Source organism: Corvus moneduloides, chromosome 1 (assembly GCF_009650955.1).
Source record: "Corvus moneduloides isolate bCorMon1 chromosome 1, bCorMon1.pri, whole genome shotgun sequence".
Taxonomy (NCBI): Eukaryota; Metazoa; Chordata; class Aves; order Passeriformes; family Corvidae; genus Corvus; species Corvus moneduloides.
Genome location: NC_045476.1, coordinates 45,537,149 through 45,558,025, shown reverse-complemented (window position 1 = coordinate 45,558,025; position 20,877 = coordinate 45,537,149). Strand labels below are relative to the sequence as shown.

The window sequence follows — 20,877 nt, the reverse complement described above, 5'->3', positions numbered from 1 at the left end:
GTTCTGCAGTAATGAGGGTGGACTGACCATGTACACTGGAGCTTCTTTGCAACACAGTCTAAATGTTTAGAGAACTATCATAAAATATCAAGAGGAATGTTTTCCTTGCAGGTCTGCTGAGTCAGCTCTTCAAATTCTTATACATAGCTCTTATATGTAATATAGACAGGTCTCTACCTTGGAATAAATATATCTCTGCTGTAAGGGGAATCTTTATTACATTAAACTGTGAGACTGGTATGGAGCTATATTGCGGTCTTCCTCATAAATATGAGCAACGGATCTGTCTGATTGGTTTAGCCATCCACAGAATGCCAGCTGCATGTCCCAGAGATGCAATCTGTAGCCTTATGAGGCAGCAAGGCAGCAACACAGCATAGGGGTGAGAGGGACAACTCACCCAGAGCCTTATAGAGGTGATAACCTCTATGTTCATGCAGAGCATTAGCTGGCTTTTAGGAGACTGTCCTGGAGCCCTGCCCAAAGGAGCCTCTCCCCCCAGTGCCACTCCTTTCTTTCTTCTCTCACCAGAATAAACTCTACTTGTAAGCACAAAGGAAGTTCTCTGGAAAGACAATATTTTGCCACGGTGTAGAAGAAATGTAAATATCTAATTCACATTAATTACCTACCAACTTTAAGAAACATCTGGGGCTCTGACTGTGAAACTCTATCTGGGCTGTTCCTCAGGGATTTCTCACAGCAGGGGAAAAAGTGAAAGCGCAAGACTTTATTTTGCAGACAAAAGAAGATAGGACATCATCCAGAAATTCTAAGATTTAATGCATAAACTATATTAGATTCTGGCTAGAAATGTGCAGGGCTTGAAATGTGTGAAGTTGTTGTTAATTCATCCGCACTGTGTTTTGTAGAGTGTTTATGTAGGATTTTGCATTAGGTGGAAGATATGCCGGACTTCTGACTCTTCTAACTTGTTGCTAACTAAATATTTTAAAATATATCTTTCCTACATTGTTTTCTAATAAAATGCTATCATTGCAAGTGTTTAATATCGGGCCTTTTGCCCTACCATTTTTAAGCCATGAACATGCCTAAGAGTGATCAACCAGAGATGTTGGAAATCCCATTATAATCCTTATAGTGCCTTCACTGGGGTGGATTGCCACAGGAAGTATCTCTCCTTGCACTTATGGCTTTCCAAAATAAAAATATAAATTATTTAACAGACCACACCTTGGTGATGACAAGAAATTACTTCCTATAAGAAGTTTTTTCCATATCTCAAAGATGGCATCAATTTTACCATGAGAAAGGAAAATGTTACTTTTTTATTCTAAATAGTGAAACTTGAAATTTATAGTTGAGTTTTATGAGATAATTAAGGCCTAATTTTCAGGTTTTCACTACTTCTGTTGGTTCAGCTGTGTTCTTCTTGTTATGAGGAACATTGTGACTAGATCTCAGATTTTTTTCCTTTCTTTACTTCCTTGATTGAGCTTCTCTTCCTACTGAAACTACTTAGTTCATTGAGTATTTATTTCACCGTGAAAGCGTCATTTTCAGTGAGAACAATGGGTCAATATCTTGTTATGGCTTTGTCAAGTTAGATGAGTTAAAGCTCTGCAAAATGTAAGGTTTTTTATGATACCTTCTAAGTATACATTCAATTAGGAATACAACAGCCAATATATTTACAAAGTGTATTAGTTATCCTTATACAAGAAATGCATAGGTTGTCACCTTTCAAATGAAATGAACTTTTGGTAGACCTGATAGAGGTTAAGCTTGTATTTAAAAATGCTCTAACTCAAAGGAATACGCATTTTGTTTGGAATGATCTATGAGTTTTTTAAAGTCTTTAAAACATCTATCTCAATGTAGGTCTCTAGATAGTCAAACACTTTCCCTAAGGATCTTAGGGAAGACAGAGTTTCCTCCAGATTATTGTACCTGCAAAGGGTAAAGCAGGCATTCAAAAGGAACCAGATATGAAGGTAACAGTTTCACCCACCTGCTTTTGACTACAGAGGTTTGTGCATCTTGAATGTCCAAGCCTCAAGAGCAATGAGACATACAGGGACATTCACTAACCTTTGTTTTTCCCTTCTGACTGGATTATGTCCAAGTTCAAACTTTCTCTGGATGATGTTACAGATGCTTGAAAATCAGTGGTAGAATTCCCAAAGGCTGCAGAGAATTACAATTTCTGCTGACATATGTTCAAATCCTGATTTTTAAAATTTGATCCATTAAAAAAAAAAAAAAAGTAGATGCAAGGGTATGAATTTTCAGCTTTATCAGGAGTGTTTGTGCCTTGGATTTTGGCTCATGACCATCTCTCTTCATGTGTTAATTTGGGAAGAGGTGTAATAAAAAATCTGTCCAGTTTCTCCTCAATGGAAATCAAATGGCATATTTATTGAATCTATCCATTCCTAGTGTTCACCTAAATTCTTGTATGACTACTTTAACATTTTTAAGCAGTCTCAGTACTTGAGAAATACATTATTGTCTTTATCACATTTGTTTTCTTTCTCATTTTAGGTGTCTACTCTTTGCAGGAAAGTGTGTTAGCAGAATAAAGATCAAGGGAACTAGATCAATGCAAATTGCTCCTCATTTTCCTGCAGCCATTATGGTTATGTCTGTTGTACTAATATTTAAACCATTCTACTTTAATTTTTGTGCCTTGCCAATTAGCAATTACTTATCTAGAATACCAGCTAATTTTCTTCAAATATAAGCCTCTTGTCCAGAGCTGTTCCTTTGTACCCTGTACTTGTTGACACTTCTCAGGTTTCCTCTTACATATATAACATTTATTTATTGTCTTCATTTTGAAAAGAGCATTAATTCATATCCTGTATTTTACTAATGTGCAACTCTGCCATTTGAGCAGATGTGCTGGAGCTGTGTTTTCACACTGTCAGAATGTGCAACTGTATCACACGTCCATGACTGTGTCTTGTACTGGTTTTTAATATCGGGCCTTTTGCTCTACCATTTTTAAACCATGAACGTGCCCAAGAGTGATCAAGCAGAGACGTTGGAAATCCCATTATAATCTTTATAGTGCCTTCACTGAGGTAGATTGCAAGCTTCCCATAGGAAGTATTTCTCCTTTTGGGGAAGGGGGAAAAGAGGGGCTGGGGGGGGGAGGGTGGGGGGTTAGAAGCTATTCTTTTTTTCCAAATTTATGTGAAAGAAAAGCCTGATTCTTTTTGTACATATCAACCCAGTCCAAAAAGGTCTGGCACATTTACAGTCCTTCAGAAGCACTGGTTGAAGGTATGATTGCTCCTGTCATCTCTAGGGTTCTTTAATCCTAAAACCATCTGCTCTGGTACCTGGGAGCCTCTCCTAACATGACAGGCAAAACTCGACCATAGATCAAACCTGTAAACAAATGACCAGGTTTTGTGGCAATGAAAGAGTAACAGCAATATTCCATAGGCTGAAATAATAGGAATGGTGATGTTTAGTCTTCTAATGGTCTTGGGAAAAACTACAAATGTTTTAGTAGGAAAAAATTGCACATGTCAAAAACATTTTGGCTAGACAGGGATAAAAAAGGCTTTGAAGCTCTTGTGAAGAACCCGAGTACCTTAAACAAGTAATCACCATGAGAACAGAGGCAATGATTATTTAATAATGCAGTCATACATACAAGAAGAAGTAAAATGATTTAATCTCCTTATACACCTTTAGACTCTGAATGTATTATATCAGTCGGCAACATCTAGAAAGTAATTGTGCAAAATTCTTTGGAAGCAATCTTAAAAGCAAAGCTAATGTTTTAATGTCTAATGAATGACAATTGGGGTTTGATATGGTAAAAGGTATTCATTATGGTGTTATAAAAAATCTTATTTCAAATACAATATTAGCTCTGGGCTAAACTCCTCAAATGCACTTTAATTATGATACATTCTGAAGAAGCCACATGGACAGTTAAGGGAAGATTTGGACATCTAAAATCATAGAAACTGTATTCACAGGTGCTTTTACCTAAAAAGAAGGAAATTCACCTACTTGCTCTCTCTTAGCAACTGTTCTGCCTTAAGGTTTATTTTGTGGAGGTTAATACAGAGAAACATAGAGAAAGATACAACTAAAAATCTTGGTTCATTGAGAGCAATAGAAACTTGGAACATTTTTCCCGCATTTAAAATGGAAATATGAGATGTTTATTTGCAGATCAGAGGGTACAGCTGTGTAATGAAAGGGTGGTGTGCTTTGCTGTGCAAACCTACAGCTCCTGGATGCCTGGCTCTAGATCTGAAATTAGGAGCTATCAGCAGTGATAAGGGACTACTGCAGTGGGAACCAAGACAGCTCTCAAGCTACATGGTGATTTTAATTTAAAAATGCATTCCAGTGATGAAGGATCTAATTTCTCTTGTACAGTTTTTATCTTCTCCTTAATGACCCTAAACTGTTCACTGCAACACACATTAGTAGTCATAAGATAGTGACTTCTGTGTTGAAAGTTGTAATCTATTTATATCAGAAGGCTGCATGTGCTCCAGTTCAGGACATTCTTTTATTATTTTTTCTTTTCCAGAAGAGAAAAACTCAGCCTCAAACAGAGTCTTTAAAGATAACCCTCACTAAAGACAAACCACAGTGTCCTTTCTTTTACTCCAGCATTTCCCACTACATATTCTTTCTCTACTATCAACATAGTATTGCTTTCTCTCCTTACTAGCATGAAAGGGCCAAGTATGGTCAGGCCCTGCATGAGGCTTAAATACAGTCTAAACATCAAAAAAAAGTGATTACATGAGAGCAGATAGGCTTTTCTACCTTTACATTTCCCCCAGGAATACTTGAAGTCCCTAAATTTGGTGTGGAATAATAGCTGAGAGAAGCTTGGCCTTTGTCTCATACTTTTCTCTTTTAGCATCATTGCTACTATTACTTTCAGACATTCAGGGATGCTCTAAGAGGCACTCCTTATCTATACCTCTTTTTTACTCCTGACACTGTAGTGCTGAATAAACCAGAGACCTTTGGTCTATTTTTTAGCTAGAAAAAAAAATAAAGTTTCTCTTATTTTTAGAATGAGTGTTATGGTTAATTAATGCATTAGAAAATGCAACTAATTTGTAAGTTTTTGAAGTACCAGACAGTATTCTGATATGTTAAGTATCTGGCATATAAGGAAAATCTAAGTAGTAATACAGAATGAAGCTCAAATTACAGAGAGTGTTGTACATACTCAATGCAGAGAAAGCACCAAGCCAGAGGAAGGGCTGATTTTCTGGATGTCTACTAAATGAAGTAATGTGGTTTACATCCAGTTTAAAAGTATGTAATCTATGGAGGTTTAAATGCTTTTTTAGGCTTCTGCTGATACTTGAGCACTTCCCAGATATAAGTAAATGAAACTCAATACAGATTCTTACAGCAATTTTCAAACTAGTCTAATGGAGCTAGATATCCAATTCCTATTGACTTTTCCAATGGGACTTGATTACTTAAGTGCTCTTTTTCCCTTTGAAAGGCCTTCCTCTTAATTATGCTAATTGGCACTTTAAAATGTTTTCAAAGTCAGAGAGCTATACCTAGACAGTGCTAATTCTGAACCAGACAAGATTCATAATGTTAAATTCTAGGAAGCTCCCCTGACTACAGGGTATATTTACTTTTCTCTTCTTCCCTGAGGGCAGAAATTAATTACTCAAGTTTGCCAGAGAATCTGCTGAGTGCTGTTACCTACAGGAACTGAAAAGGAAAAGGCATTAGTCAATGACGCTACCTCATGACTATTTCCACTGGCTGAAGAAAGTATTTACACCCAACAGTATCTTTCCTCTATCCTGAAACTGAAAAAAAAATGCAGTGCTATCAGCAAAAATATGAGAGGTACAGTTCATCTGGAAGATATTGCAGCATTTTATATACTCTGGCTGAAACATCATTTTATATAATTTTTTCAAAAGTTCCTGATTAGGATAATCTCTGCCAGCCAAAATAGAAATGAGAAGCTGTAAACATGTTCTTATCTACAAGTCAGAGGAATATATTTTTATATATTTTTTGGGTTTTCCCTTTCAGAGATATGTTTTCTCTTCCAAGTCTAAACCCTGAATAAATTTACCTAACATCTTTTCTTTACATTGTCAGCATTATTTTAGCAATTGTTAAGAATTGCTAATCATTGCTAACTGTTACTGTCGTAGCTCAGAGATAAAACGAGAGATTAAGCTCAGAGATAATCCCAGAGATTTTCTTAGGTTTTTATTCTATGTTCTTTAATGTTTGTGATTATCTTCTCTACTATAGAAACATAGGAATTAAATCTGCCATACAAAGGGCCATGTTACTGTTGAGGAAATGTAGTGTGTTCTTGGAAAAAGAGTAGTGCACAGAGGACAGGTATTGACTCAGACAGGCTTCTTTTTTTCCCCATTTTGCTTTACTTTCATTTTAAATAATTGGGAGCCACAAATACAAAATAGCCCCACGATGAGTACTATCTATCCAGGCAAAATCAAGGGGATTTTCATATGCTTTCTTGTCCGTCAGCAAGGTAAAATGTCCTACTCAGTACTGCCATTGTACGACAATGCAGATTGCTTTCATTTACGCCTTTGATTAAATTCCCTGTCCTGCACAGAGTGGGTCAGCAGACTCACAGCCAGACCTTGCTCTGCCATTACTAAGCCCTTCTGGCTGAGCTTTCTCTGGAGGAGAGCATGCTAGAAAGCCTGGAGCTGAGCATGGGAGCAGCCATGGTTCGGTAGGTCTACTCTGGGTGCTAAATCCCTACAGATTTTTTTCCCAACTTAATTGGAAGTGCAGGGACAGATACTTTAAATCTACCCCCTACTTTTGCAGACATCCTGTGCAATGAGATTTCCCCCAGTTCATATCTGGATTCACAGAAATGGATGCTGACTGAAGTGGAGAGAGACTAAGCTTCAGGAGGTGATTCAGTCTGTCAGGTCCCAGGTTACAAAAGGGAGACCCCCCAAACAATTTTTCTAAAAATAAAACTCTGTCTGTCAGGATTATTTTCTTGTGGCAATTCTCCCTGTATACCCAAGAAAGATTCCCAATCTCCCAAGCAAGCTGTTAAACAGGCAAAACCGGGCACACAAATAGATTTTTATCCCTCTTTTTTCCCCTATCTTGATTTTTGTGAAGCATTGTGTTTATGCAATTCATTCAGGTTGTGTTTTCCAGCTGCATATTTTTTCTGCATTGTTGTTTGGGGTTGTTTTGTTGTTTTTTTTCAAATATCTGAGGCAGTAGCTAATTCTGCTTTCTCTGGCATAGATAGACTCATTTATCAAAATGAAAGGAAAGATTAAATGAACAATTTAGAAAATACTTACTGAAGCATGTTTTGAAAATTAGTTCTGGTTTGTAAGTTATGTTTAGTTCTTTGAATCTTTTCTACTGTAAAAAGAAACATGTGAAAAGCTCTGAATATGTAATTACTATTATAATGATTTAGTCTTAGAATGTCAAAAAGCTTTCCAAGCATTAATTAATGGAAAGAATTAAATGATGTTGCATTGTTGCTGCGGTGCTATTAGGTGAAGATTTTTTTCTTTTCAGTGACTTAATGGATTTTATAAATTATCTAATTAGACCTGTAATATGCAATTCAAAACCACTTGATTTCAATGCAAAAATGCAGTCCTTATCATAAAAAATCATACATAAATACCACAGAGACACAATACTTAATGTGGTGCTTAAATTCCTACATTTTAATGTTCTCTTTATTCTTGGAATTGTGTGAAGACTATACTGTCTTTTAATTAGGTTTTTGGGGGCTTCTAGAACTGTTTTTTTTTTATATAATATGCAGCTTTTATGGAGGTGTCAGTAATATTTAATAGTAATTCTTTTTATGCTTTGTTTTTCAGGTTGGCTTCATGAGCTAGGAAAACGAATTGAATCTCCTTATTATGAGAATAATACACTAGGAGGCCCATCAATCAGAAGTGCCTATATAGCTGCCCTGTATTTCACTCTCAGCAGCCTCACCAGTGTTGGTTTTGGAAATGTTTCAGCCAATACCGATGCTGAAAAGATCTTCTCCATTTGCACAATGCTGATTGGGGGTAGGTACAATTAAGCATCATTTACAGCATTTTCAAGGAATAGGAAAAAGTCAAATAAAAGCTGAAATTTTGCTAAGTTTCTTAAACACCAAACAAACACAAAATGAGGTTTAATAAATTTAATTTAAAATGGCAAAAGAAGGAAATAACTTTGTTCAGTTTAGAGAAACTCTCTTAGGCAAACGAATTTCTAACCTTTTGTTCACTTAGGGTGATGAAAGAGTGTCGCCCACTAAAATGCAAGTTCACATTATTAACAGTGAGAGTGGCCCAGCAATGTGTTGGGGACTTCAGTCACATGGCAGACACTTTCCCAGACAGCCAGGTATGATGTGCACATCAGCTGCAGTACACTCCCCACAGCAGCCCTGGGAATGGTGATGAGGGGAAGTGGGAGCCCATAGGACAATGTGTCTGTGACCTGGTGCATATCCTCATCTGAAGGACAAGACCAGAGAGCCAGAGAGAAAGAAATAGAGACAGGACAGAGCCAGGAGACTGTCTGGTGAGCCTTAGTATAAAAAAAAAAGTAGTTCAATTATCATTGATAACCATTTGATACAGATTTGAATCAAAATGCAATTTTTTGTCATATTTGGAGCTCTTAGTAACATTTTCATTTATGTTGATTACCAAGTCGTACTTGGAGTAAGCCACGTGCTCATTCATGGTCCTCTTCCTTCTGCTGAGGCACCTGGGTACAACCAGCAGAGATTTGTAAGCTAAGACCTTTAGAGAAAGTACTGGAAGCTCTGTCTTTACATTCACCTTCCTCCCACGAAAAATTAGGTGTGCTATTTCACAATGTGTACATCATACAGCTCAAAGATGTCACACTGGGCATGAAGGGTAAAAGCAAGTCACTGCTAGAGTACTCTGTCCTCCTTTTTTTTTCTGCTTGCTTAGTTGTTCTGGAAATACTAGTAGGTATTTCTCCAGGGCTAGTCAGTAAAGCCCTGGGTATCAGCTTTGCCGGATAAATTTCTGTGGGCAACAATAAATTGCAGATTTGACAATTGAAAGCCAGAGAACATGATGAATTACCTGTAAACTATATATTTGCAGCATTAATCGGTATAAGAATTTTTCAGTGAATTATTTTAGTTTTCCTCAGTCCTGAAAATAAGAGGCAATAATATAATGAATCATCCAAGAATGATATAATTTTTTTTGACAGTGTCACAAAACCACAAGCAGTTCATTAATTGCTTTTGGTGGTTGCATAAAATTATAGTTTTAAAATACACTGTGGTCTCTGTTCTTTGGGGCTTTCACTACATAAAATCTGTTGGAATTAAGGAAGGAGTTTTTATTTCTATCAAGAAACCAAAAGATCTCCCATGTAAGGCAGCAATGAATATTTAATTCATTTTAATATGGCAGACCTTTCATAAATGTAATAGTGAAGAATACAGAGGTATCCTATACATTTATTTAGTCCAGTTGTAACAATTTCACTTTTATTTCTTGTATTATTAAGTGACAGAAATAATATGCTTGTACATTGAATAAATTGTGACGAACTAATCAACTGAGTGGAGTAAGAGGGAACTGATGACTGAAAGACAAAGTTGCTTATAGGCAAGCAGGTAGGAGGAGGGATTTATATCTGCAGGGGTCCAGCGAACAAGACATGTCCAGGTAAAAAAAGCAGAGCAGGCTGATCTGCAGGTATTTTCTTGAGGAACCCTATTCTATTTTAGATACTATTGAGGAAAATCAAGGAAACTTGAAGGAGTTAGAATGATACTGTGAAGATGGGTGAGCATGCCTTAGAAAACTGTTCGGAATAAAGTGCTGATCTGTATGCTTGGGGACATGATACCTCTTCATTTCTTAAAACGTTCTAGCATATAGTTTTGGCTGATATTCAATTTTAAAATTCCCTGGTGGAAAGTGATGTTCTGAGGAAAATTGGTGTAAGTTTTTCAGACTTTTTGACCAAGCTGTTCGTTTATGAAATTTCAGGTGTAACAGATAGGGTGAGTTAGTTAATCAGTAGTTTTTCTGTATCTCTTTAATGGATGACACTACAAACTGAAAAAAACTTACTTAAACTTTGAAAAAGCTGAAGAAAGAAAAAAGAAGTGTAAACTTGACAAATAGATAGCTTATAGCATACCTTTTTAATATTTACTGGCCTCTTCATATTAATTTTTATTTTGCATGAATTTGAAATTCATATTTTTAACAAGTCATATTCTGAAAAGATCTTGTTCAATACAGTATGTCTTCTTAAAGTGGGAAAGAAAATGTACATATTAAAATGTAACCAGAACTCCTAGGATACCAAGCATCTGTAAAATATTAATCAGATCTGCCCTCCAGCAGGTGATCATACTCTGTTCTGTCTTGTACTCTCCATGTTCTTTCAGCAAATAATGTGTACTTTTGTATTTAAGAGATTGGAGGCCCACTCTAGTAGCTCCAGTCCTATCTGGGATCAGAGGTGTTCCTCTGTAAGTACCTAAAATGTGATTTAGAATATCCATTAAAATAAAGGCCACTTTATAAAATACATTTCCTAGAAGTTTTGAACTTGTCCTACTTGGGTTTAGACAGAGGCGCAATAGGTTTCTTACAGAAAGTAGGGTAAGAGTATGATTATTTGATAAAGAATTCTAATGCCTGTCACAGCCAAGAATAGCTTGTCATTATGAGAAGCAGCTGCCTTCCAATGTATATAGGCAAAGACAGATTCTTCCATAATAATAAAATTCTAGATGATATTTGTGCCTATAATAACCACTGAGATCTCTACACCATCCAGCTCCTAGCTTGGAACCTGATGAGAGGCCTACACCGCATGTGATTCTTACATATGCGTTCATACACCACCTAATGCTTTATCCCTCCCCCCTGTTTAAACTGATTATTGCATCCTTAAAGAGGCTACACTATTTCTTTAACCTATTTATCTGTGTCTGGCTGAATTGTTTCAGACCTAGCTGTCATATTTCTAGTACAATATCCTGTATCTAGTAGTACACCAGTCCCTCACATTTTGTTGCTTTCGTTTGTGACATTAACGAGTTAGCAATTCACTGCACCATCATGAACAACACCTAGTTGATATAGCTGATTATTTTTAGAAATAAATTTCCAGTTAGGCTTACTATTCTTACTATATACATAATCCTTTTCTTTCCGCTATTTCTACACTGCAGTTCTTTATCTGTTTTTCTGCACTCCCTTCACAATAAGGACACATATATAGTTACTAGCTCCTTTGGGTTTTACTCAGTCTGTAAACATTTTCTAGTACACCAAACTCCAGAATTTTCTATCTCTTTCTACCATTTTAAAGTGTATCCTTTCCTCCTCCTGTTCCCCCTTGTCTCTTCTCACTCACACTGGATATCTGTAAATTGACATGCAAGGTCAACAGCTTGTTTGTCTCGCTTATAAACCAATTCCTTTGTCACTCTTAGGAGTCTGCTTTCTTTCAAGAATTATAAAGACAGACGTCCCTTTAGATGAACAATCAAGTTTTTTAGTAATTTTTTCAATAAACAATTTGTAGATGTGTATATTCTATACATTAGATCAATATCATATCAAAATTTAGCAGTGATTTTTCCAACTCATAATAAGCAAACACATTTTGCACAGACAAACCCAGATGACCTATATCTGGAAATATTTCTTCAGTTTTGCTTCTGATCTTTTTATTCCCAAGCCAACAACTAATTGCAGACAAACTCCAGGATGTCAGAACTTTCTGATAAATGACTTTAACCATATTTGACCATGCCAAGCAATATAAGAAATCAGATTGTCTCTTTGAATGTTTCTTTTAGCCTGAATTTACAATGGGCTTTTTTTCTGAATTTTTTGTAAAATATGTACCCCAGAATACGATACATCGTTAAATGTTATTTACAACCTCATTCCACTACATATGGTCTCCATTAGTAATTGTATGTATTTATATGAGTTCTCTGAAAACTATTCCATGCTATGTAGTTTCCAATGGACTGTTTGAGTCTAGTTTTCATACTGATTATTAGTATCTCATTATTTCCTGAGCATACCTGCCTACATGTGCTCCTTCCTGTACCTGTAGGGAGCCTACAAGGAAGATGGAGAGAGGCTTTTTACAATGGCCTGTAGTGACAGGACAAGTGGGAATGGTTCAAACTGAAAGATTAGATTAGATATTGGGAGAAATTGTTTACTGTGAGGGTGGAGAGGCACCGGAAGATGTTGCTCAGGGAAGTTGTGGATGCCTCATCCCTGGAAGTGCTCAAGGCCAGGCTGTATGGGGCTTTGAACAACCTTGTCCAGTGAAAGCCGTCCCTGGAAGGAGGGTTGGAACTAGATGTTCTTTAAGGTTCCCTCCAGCCCAACCCATTCTATGATTCTATCATCCTGTGATTCTATGATTCTATGTTCCATTTTTCTTTTCTCTTAGACTATGGATTTAATGTGACTTCGACATTATTTTGCTGGGTACCCTGACTAGATAGAAACAGTTTCTACCCTGTCTCATGACTATGATTCATAGTGTCTCAAAAACCAGAAATGAATATTAATAACACTGTATATTATTCAAGGAGCCTTATATTCAAAAGCTTTCTTATATCTCTCAATCAGGAAATTTTTGCCCTGTGAAGCTGCTGTTTATTTTCTGTGTTAAGTTTCATTGATCATCACTCCACGTTTCACAATAATTTCTGTACTCCCTAGCTCTGATGCATGCCTTGGTGTTTGGCAATGTGACTGCCATCATTCAGAGGATGTACTCCAGATGGTCCCTTTATCACACAAGAACTAAGGATTTGAAGGACTTTATACGGGTCCATCACCTGCCACAGCAGCTAAAGCAAAGGATGCTTGAATATTTCCAAACCACGTGGTCTGTCAATAATGGAATTGATTCCAATGAGGTAACCAAATGAGAAGGGGGGGAGGTTTTATTTGATTGTTTTGACTATGAACTTAGAGTCAAGGAGGGGGGTAATTTTTCTTTTTTGATGCTGTGTTTTGTGTGAAGTTACATACCAAAGAAAACTGTGCCTAAAAACAAAGATGGGTTATCCTGGGAAGAGGGTACACTATTGAAAAGGCAGGTTTAAAACATCAAATAATGTAAAGTAAAGTTCAGTCCTCCGTGATTCTCAGATGCTGAAGAGGCGTTCATCAGAAGCCTTTTAGATGATGCCAGCAGAAATGCTATAATGAGTAGTCCTGTATTTCACTAAAAAAATTATCTATATGGGGATTTTAAGTCCTTTTTAAAGGAGGGACTCTAATGTCCTTTCCTACCTCCTTCATCCTATTTATTGCAATACTGTAAAAAAGTGATTTAGCCTGAATTTTATGTTATTTATATAGTTACATTTTTAAATATTGCAAAGTGTAACTTGAGAGTGAAATCAAAAGACAGATTTCTGGTGGTGTCTGTGCTTGCTTGTTTTAAATTACTTATCCAGGTTATGTGTTACTGTACTGCAGGAGAAATAATGGCTTCTCTCTGCTGGAGTGTTATTTGAATGGCGCACTCCCTTCAGGTTTCTTGTTATCTGTGTTGTAAAACTCAGTGGTCCCTAAAGATAATGTGGAAATAAGCAGAAAGATTTGGGGTTTGGAACATTCTTTTCCTGATATATTCTTTTTGTGTTGTGAACAGCACAAAGAATGGGATTTTCAACAGCATTTTAGCAACAGAAGGAGCTTAGTAAGATTTACAAAGGTACAAAAATGACTTAGATGTCAAAGATTTCCTAGATGTGGTTAATGATCACCTTCAGCTTTTGTACCTTCTGTACCTTTAGTCATGCTGAAAGTGAGTGACTGCTGTATTACAACCGCAGCTCCTGGAGAGACCATCAGTCTTTCATTATTTGCCTCCTACAGATAAAAAGCCTTGTCCGAGCCCACCTGGTCAAGCATTGGCTGATTGTATTGTTCAGATGCCACATCCCCTCAAACTACAAACAAAACTATGTTTGTGGGCTTGCAGCTTGAAAGGGAAAAAAGGAAGACCTCATGGGTTTTAGTTTCCATAGGTTCTTCCATTGAACACGCACCTTGTCTCCATTCCTTTCCCACCCCTCCTTCAGTGTCCAATAATGTTACTAAAAAATAAAAATAACAACAACAACAAAAACACATTCAAGGCAGGTTTATTTAGTTATCCCTCTTCCAGCGGTTTTGCTATAGAAGAAGTAATATTGCATATTGATGAATTTTATAGAAGGATTTTAAAGAAAGTCTAAATGATGTTGATGTTTGCTCTGTTTTCATTGTATATGTCACTGTATACAACAGTGTACCTGATCAGCCTACTGTGTTCTATCAGCTGAGAAGAACTTGGACAAACTTATATTGTGCATTAGAGGGAATTCATACAAACAGTGTTATAGAACTTTTTTTCCTGAGGGTTTGTTTGGTGAGGCTTTTTTGGAGGTGTTTTTCGGTAGAATAAAGGCATATATTCGTTCAGGTTTTTCCTGGAATTTATCAGTGTTAAAATTTATTTTAAAAGCACATGTCTCATCAAGGGGATAAGAAAAATCAAAGGGAAGTATTTACATCAGTGTGACGTGCAGCACTACTAACTCAGGCTATTTCTGCAAAAGTGGAAACAAATAACTTTACAATTTTTCCCTTTTTCATAATTTTTTCTATCTTTTGGACAGCTTTTAAAAGACTTCCCAGATGAGCTGCGTTCAGACATCACCATGCACTTGAACAAGGAGATTTTGCAGCTCTCCCTTTTCGAGTGTGCCAGTCGTGGTTGCCTCAGGTCTCTGTCTCTGCACATCAAAACCTCCTTCTGTGCTCCCGGGGAATACCTCCTCCGGCAGGGAGATGCCCTGCAAGCGATCTACTTTGTGTGCTCAGGTTCCATGGAAGTCCTGAAGGACAGCACTGTGCTGGCAATTCTTGGTATGTTCACAATCATAGATTTAAAGAGGAAAAATGGTCTCCCAGCATAGGAGGACCTTCACTGCTAACTGATGGCTTAGTATGCCCCTAGTAGTCTGCTGAGAAAGAATTTGTTTAATTTTAATCTGTAATACTTATTCTATGTACACTCTTATTTTTTTATTTTTTAGTTTAAACTTATATTTTGACCTAAGGGGCTTTCAATTGCTAGATTGTTAGCTGTGCAGTATTTCACTTCTGGTTTCCTTATATTTATTCTCTCTTCTTCTCATGTAAAGAGGTACTTGCTATGTTTTGACACAAAATGCTGCCTTCTACTATATTTGGTGATGGCATTGACAGCTCAAAGAACATTGGTTGTCAGTTCCTAAATCTTTCATAAAAATTAGTGGCCAGGAAACACTCCCGCTAATGCTCCCAAATGCAAGGAAGCCATATGAGCCTACTGTCATTCTTTGGCACTTGCCTATGAACATCCCTTGCAGAAAAGCCACGTGGTGAAAAACAAAGCATTGTTGGCTCTGCTCCCCCAAGCTACTTCTTCATGCTTACTGATGCTGTCTGCAGGCATTTGAGTATATTAGAACTGAGAAAGGCCAGAAGTTCAGTTCTAATACATTTTTAGTTGTTGTTTGCAAGATGACTGTTTTTACTCATTGACGTTTAAGCATCTCTAACTGTAAATTTCTGTGATTTGCCTCAATCTAAGGCCTACTAAAGAAATTCTCTTTATCTTCAGCTAAAGGATGATTGGACCTGTCTGAGTTAATGTTTATGAAGTTTTTTTGTGAAATATAAAAGTTTACTCTAAAAGTAGAGAATTATTTTATTGTGATTTTAGTATCTCTAGACTTAAATGTATTCTTCTAATAACTTTTAATATTCTTATAAAACAGAGTTAAAAAGAACATTTCCTTTTTTGCTTTCCTTCCTGTTTTGTGGGATTACACTAGACTGTTGATAATGGAAGCTTCTGGTCTTCTGTAATTGAATTTCTTTTATTTTACTAGAATGCATTTGGTTGGTCTTTTTTTAGAATATAAATGTGATACAGTTCCTATTTGTTTCAGAACTCTTTAATTGTATTAGATTGACAGTCCATATCACTCGATCACTCATTTGTTTCTAGAAAGTTTAAGAATGTCTTGATTTCATTGGATCACATAGATCAAAGATACAAAATATGGCTTAGAATAAAACATAAGCTAAAAGCCAGCAAAAGGTCAAGAGGTACTTCCATTGGAACTATGATTTCATTAATAATTCCATCTTCAGGCTCTTCTGAAAATGTTAATTAAAGCATCATTGTGTAATGGTAACAATCAAAACAATAAGAAAGAGATTAGTGGATTTCTGAGAGAAGTTAATGAAATCATAATGCAAAAAACATAAACATAACACAATGAAATAATGTTTTGTTACAGTGAATGGGAGCTTCATCATTTAAACCTAATTAACACCAGCAGAAGGGGAATGCATCAAACATATAGGACCCTATGAGAAATTGTATTACTGATGTCATGTAAACCCAAGAGAGCAGTTTTCTCCCTGACAATGCTGCAGTTCCCAGAATATTTTATAATTCTGTCCTGATTCTAATTCTAGTGAATTAGTTTTTGTTTACTGAACCATTCTCACTAACAAGCAGTGCAGCAACAATTCAGTGAAACGCTCTCATTACATACATCTTTGGTTCCTCTAGAGACTATCACTTTAATAATGATGGTTAGGGTATATTTTATAGGAAAATATGTTTTAATATGAGTTATGTACTGTTTGAGCATATATCTTTGATTTTTAAAAAATATTAGCCATAAGTTATTTTGAAAACATCCATAATGAGGACATTTGTAACTTTGACTGCATGTCCCTGTTTATTAAAAACAGATATGTCTGTGAGAAACATTTCTACATAAATTTCTTCTCCAATTAAAGAAAAAAGGATGTAAATAGCTACTAAGAATAGCTGAAATGATTCTGTTATGTAACAAATGTTGACATTCAAGGTAAAGTCATTTCATCACTTCATTAATTCTACATGAAACTTCAGGTTACTACCTACAGCCTTTGCTACATTATTTTCATTTGAAAAAGAAACCTATATTGGCACTACCAGATCAATTTTAGAGTTTTTAAACCTGACATTATTTCAACACTATAACTACAATCAAATAAAAATCTAATATTTTTCCAAAATGTTTTTGCAATATTTATGCTAATACTGTTCATATATCTAAAAAGTTTCTAATTAAGATGTTTAAAGATCAGTTTTGGTATATTTGAAATATTCTTTCCCTTTTCCACATTAACAGCCAGCAACAGATTAACATGCCAGCCCTTTGCTTAGTATAGTGGAAGGCTTCTAAGGAACTGCTGGTATTCAAAGTAAAATGTAAAAGTGTGTTACTGCTTAGCTTTATGCTATGTTTTATTATGTGAGCAATACAAGCTGTGATGAGCAATGACAGATGTTATTGCTACCTATCAAATTTTGCTTTCCCAGACTGAACTAAGCTCATACCAGTTCTCATTTATACCAATAGAGATTTTTAAGAGACCCCAAAGTAGCATTAATGTATGTGTATTCCTATCATAAGAGAAAATCCCTCCCTATCCTAAGTTTATGATAAGTACATTCGAGAAAATTCTTCAAGCTCCATGTAAATAGGAACAAATTTATTTTAAAGTACTAAAAAGGTGATATTTTAAAGTGTAAAGTTATCCCATTTAAGAAGCTTCAGGAATGGTTGACTGTTTAGTTTAGCTTACCCTGCAAGCTGACCATTTCCTGTGTAATATACAGCTGGAATAACATGCTGGGTGGATTTTCAGATGTGACAGTCTTAACTTATTATTTATTAATCACAGAATAATGTAAGATGGAAGGGACCTTCAGAAGCTACCCAACCTAAACCTGCTTAAAACAGTGCAAATTTAGCTCAGATTCCTCAGGGCTATGTCCAGGCAAGTTTTGAACATCTCCAGAGATGCTTGCAATTCCTCTTTGGAATTTGCCTCTTTGAGCAGGCTGTTCCACCGTTTCATGACTTTCCTAATTTATAATGAGAATTTCTTTTGTTACACCTTGTGCTCAGTACATCTTGTTCCCCTGGGCACTCTGAAGAGAAGTTTAACTCTGTTTTCTCTACTATTTTCTGTTAGGCTGTTGAAGAAAATAATATCCTTCCTTTGCCTTCTCTTTGTAAGATGGAACAATACCCCATTTTTGCAGCCTTTCCTCATACATTATGTTTTTTAGTCCCTGATTCTTGGTAGACTCTTTTGGTCTCACTCCAATTTGCCAATATTCTGTCTTGTATGAGGAAGCCCAGAACTGGACACAGTGCTCCAGATCAGGTGTGACAAATATAGAGGGAAAGAGTCACTTTCCTGGGTCTTGCTGGCTCCACTCTTGCTAATGCTGCACAGGAGGTCCTTGAACTTTTCTGCAAGGACACATTGTTGGTTCATGTTCAATTTGTCCGCAAGGACCCCCAGGTCCTTTCCTGCAGAGCTGCTGTCCAGCTGCTCAGCTCCCACTTCGTACTGCTGTAGGGAGGGTTTTCACCCCTGGTGCAGGACTTGGCATTTGGTTTTGTGGAACTTCATGATATTCCCGTCAGCTGATTTGTCTTTCACTGAGGTCGCCCTAAATAGCAGCTTTTTCCTTCAGCATATCAACCAGTTCCCCCAGTTTGGTACTGCCCATGACTTGCTAAGAATACACTCCATCACACTGTCCAGGTCTTTAGTGAAGACCATCTGCTTTAACTTCTGGGGAAAAGCTCTGGTTCAATGACTGCACTTTGGAATTTATACCTCAGATCAGATGTTTACGGAAGCTTTTAATTATAAAGTTTCTGTGCTCTTCAATATATGGTCTGTTGAACTTTTTATTACAAGTGTCCTAAGGCAGTCTTGCCCATAAATGAAAAAACAACAGCATAAGAATTCTTTGTTAGGCCATTCTTTCTTCTCAACAGAGATGCTAAAATGATATCTTAACACCTGCATGTTTTAACACACACAAACGCAAAACCACCCCATAACAGCTTTTTTGAAAAATAATTACACCTGCTATTAGTTACTAATGTAATCCTCATTTTATACTTATTTACTTTATTGTTCCCTTAAATCAACCAGTTACCTGTCTGGAAATCAGTTTTTGTACCTCCAATTAATTGCATATAAGGTTGCATCTGCAAAAAAAAAAAAAATTAGTCTAAGATCCTTTAGGATGTTATTAATTAAACAACGCATTAGTAACAATGGGATTTCAGGTTCAGGTGTAGCAATTATGTTAAACAGCTTTATGATTCAAAAAAGAAGTAAAGAATTTATGCTTCGAAGATAATTATGTTTGTATTTTCTTTCAGGTAAAGGAGATTTAATTGGAGCAAACCTATCCATTAGGGATCAAGTTATTAAAACAAATGCAGATGTTAAAGCTCTAACATACTGTGACCTCCAATGTATTATACTCAAAGGTCTCTTTGAAGTGCTCGACCTCTACCCAGAGTATGCTCACAAGTTCGTTGAAGACATACAGCATGATCTCACTTACAATCTAAGAGAAGGCCATGAAAGTGATGTAAGTATCTTTAAAGGTTTCTGCAGTTATTGTCATCTTTCAGATGCTTGTCACAATAAAGAAATAATACACAGATTATGTTAAAAGAGCTGCTGATCCCATTTGTTTGATAATTCAGATATTACCTACATGAATTGTACATCAGTTGGTCAGATCATAAGCATTGAACAACCTCTCTGCTTGTTATTTTCCATAAAAAACATCATCCTTGAGAGAAAATGCTTTAATTTTTTTATATATTTTTTGTTTATCTATAAAAAATAATTCATATTTACACAAGCTATGTGTCCAAATAAAGGTTTTATCCATACCTTTTCTAGAAGCTCATGTGCCAGCCTAATGAACATTCATTTCATAATCATTGGTTATCACTTTTAGTTAAGAATGTCATCACACACACTGAAAATGAAAAACAGTTCTCATACACTATAATTAAAATGTGTTTTTCCACTTAAACAAGTACTTTATTTTGGAAAAAAAAACCAAAACAAACAAAAACCCCAAACAAAACAAGAAGAAATTCCAGATAAAGCACTCCTGAAAGGCGTCAGTACAGACTCACTAAAGTACTTTCACTGATACTATATAAAAAATATAGAGAGAGCGATTTTGATAGTGAAAAGCTTTTATGACAGCCCTCTTTTTCTGACTTAATCATGTGAATGCTCAAATACAGTTATAGTCAAACTTTCAAGTTAGTGTTTAACAGGTCAGGTATTTGTCTTTGTTTTGCGCTTCTCCTAACACACAAAGAGAAGTAACATTGGAAAACCAGGAATTTTTACTAGGATATCAAGACAGGGGACAAATACAATGCCAAGGAAGAGTGCACCAAAGTACTTTTCAGTTCAAAACCCCAATGAATTTGATACTATATAGCTTCCTATTAGATGTACTTTGGTGCCAGTGTTTCCACAGCAACACTCTATTAAACCATTGCAGCAGAAAGGAGTCCATATATAAGTGTGTACTTCTGGAGAGGAGAATAACCAGGATCTCTCATTTGTTTGTCTCTTGAAATGTCTCCAAACTTCCTGCTGATGAAAACAGCAGCTGAGAGTACACATCTGTTCTGAGAGCTTGGTGATTAGTTTGTGTAACACATTTCCCTTGGGGAGGGATGTTTGATATGAAAAGGAGTAAAACTCCATTTAAAGACAGGGTTTGAAGATGATTACATTCCCCTCTACAGTTTTGTCGTGGAACTTGATGGATCCCCACAATCTGTTGCTTCATGCTTTTCTGTATGATGACAAATCTGAGGATCATCCTCTCAGCTGCATTCAGTTTTTATAAATTCAGGGACAACTCTTCCTGATTAGAGTCAGCTGGGTGATGTACAGACTGCTG

General features: G+C 36.2%; 1 protein-coding gene across 4 annotated transcripts in view; it reads left to right on the top strand.

Annotated features, from left to right (window-relative positions):
- KCNH8 (potassium voltage-gated channel subfamily H member 8) overlaps positions 1–20,877 on the top strand; it is a 175,552-nt gene that overhangs the window by 120,783 nt on the left and 33,892 nt on the right. For all 4 annotated transcript variants that reach the window (XM_032108392.1, XM_032108385.1, XM_032108376.1 and 1 more), the window contains 4 exons: positions 7,845–8,042; positions 12,732–12,931; positions 14,687–14,936; positions 19,313–19,527. In XM_032108392.1, the coding sequence (XP_031964283.1) occupies positions 7,845–8,042; positions 12,732–12,931; positions 14,687–14,936; positions 19,313–19,527 (863 nt within the window). The remainder of the gene's footprint in view (positions 1–7,844; positions 8,043–12,731; positions 12,932–14,686; positions 14,937–19,312; positions 19,528–20,877) is intronic.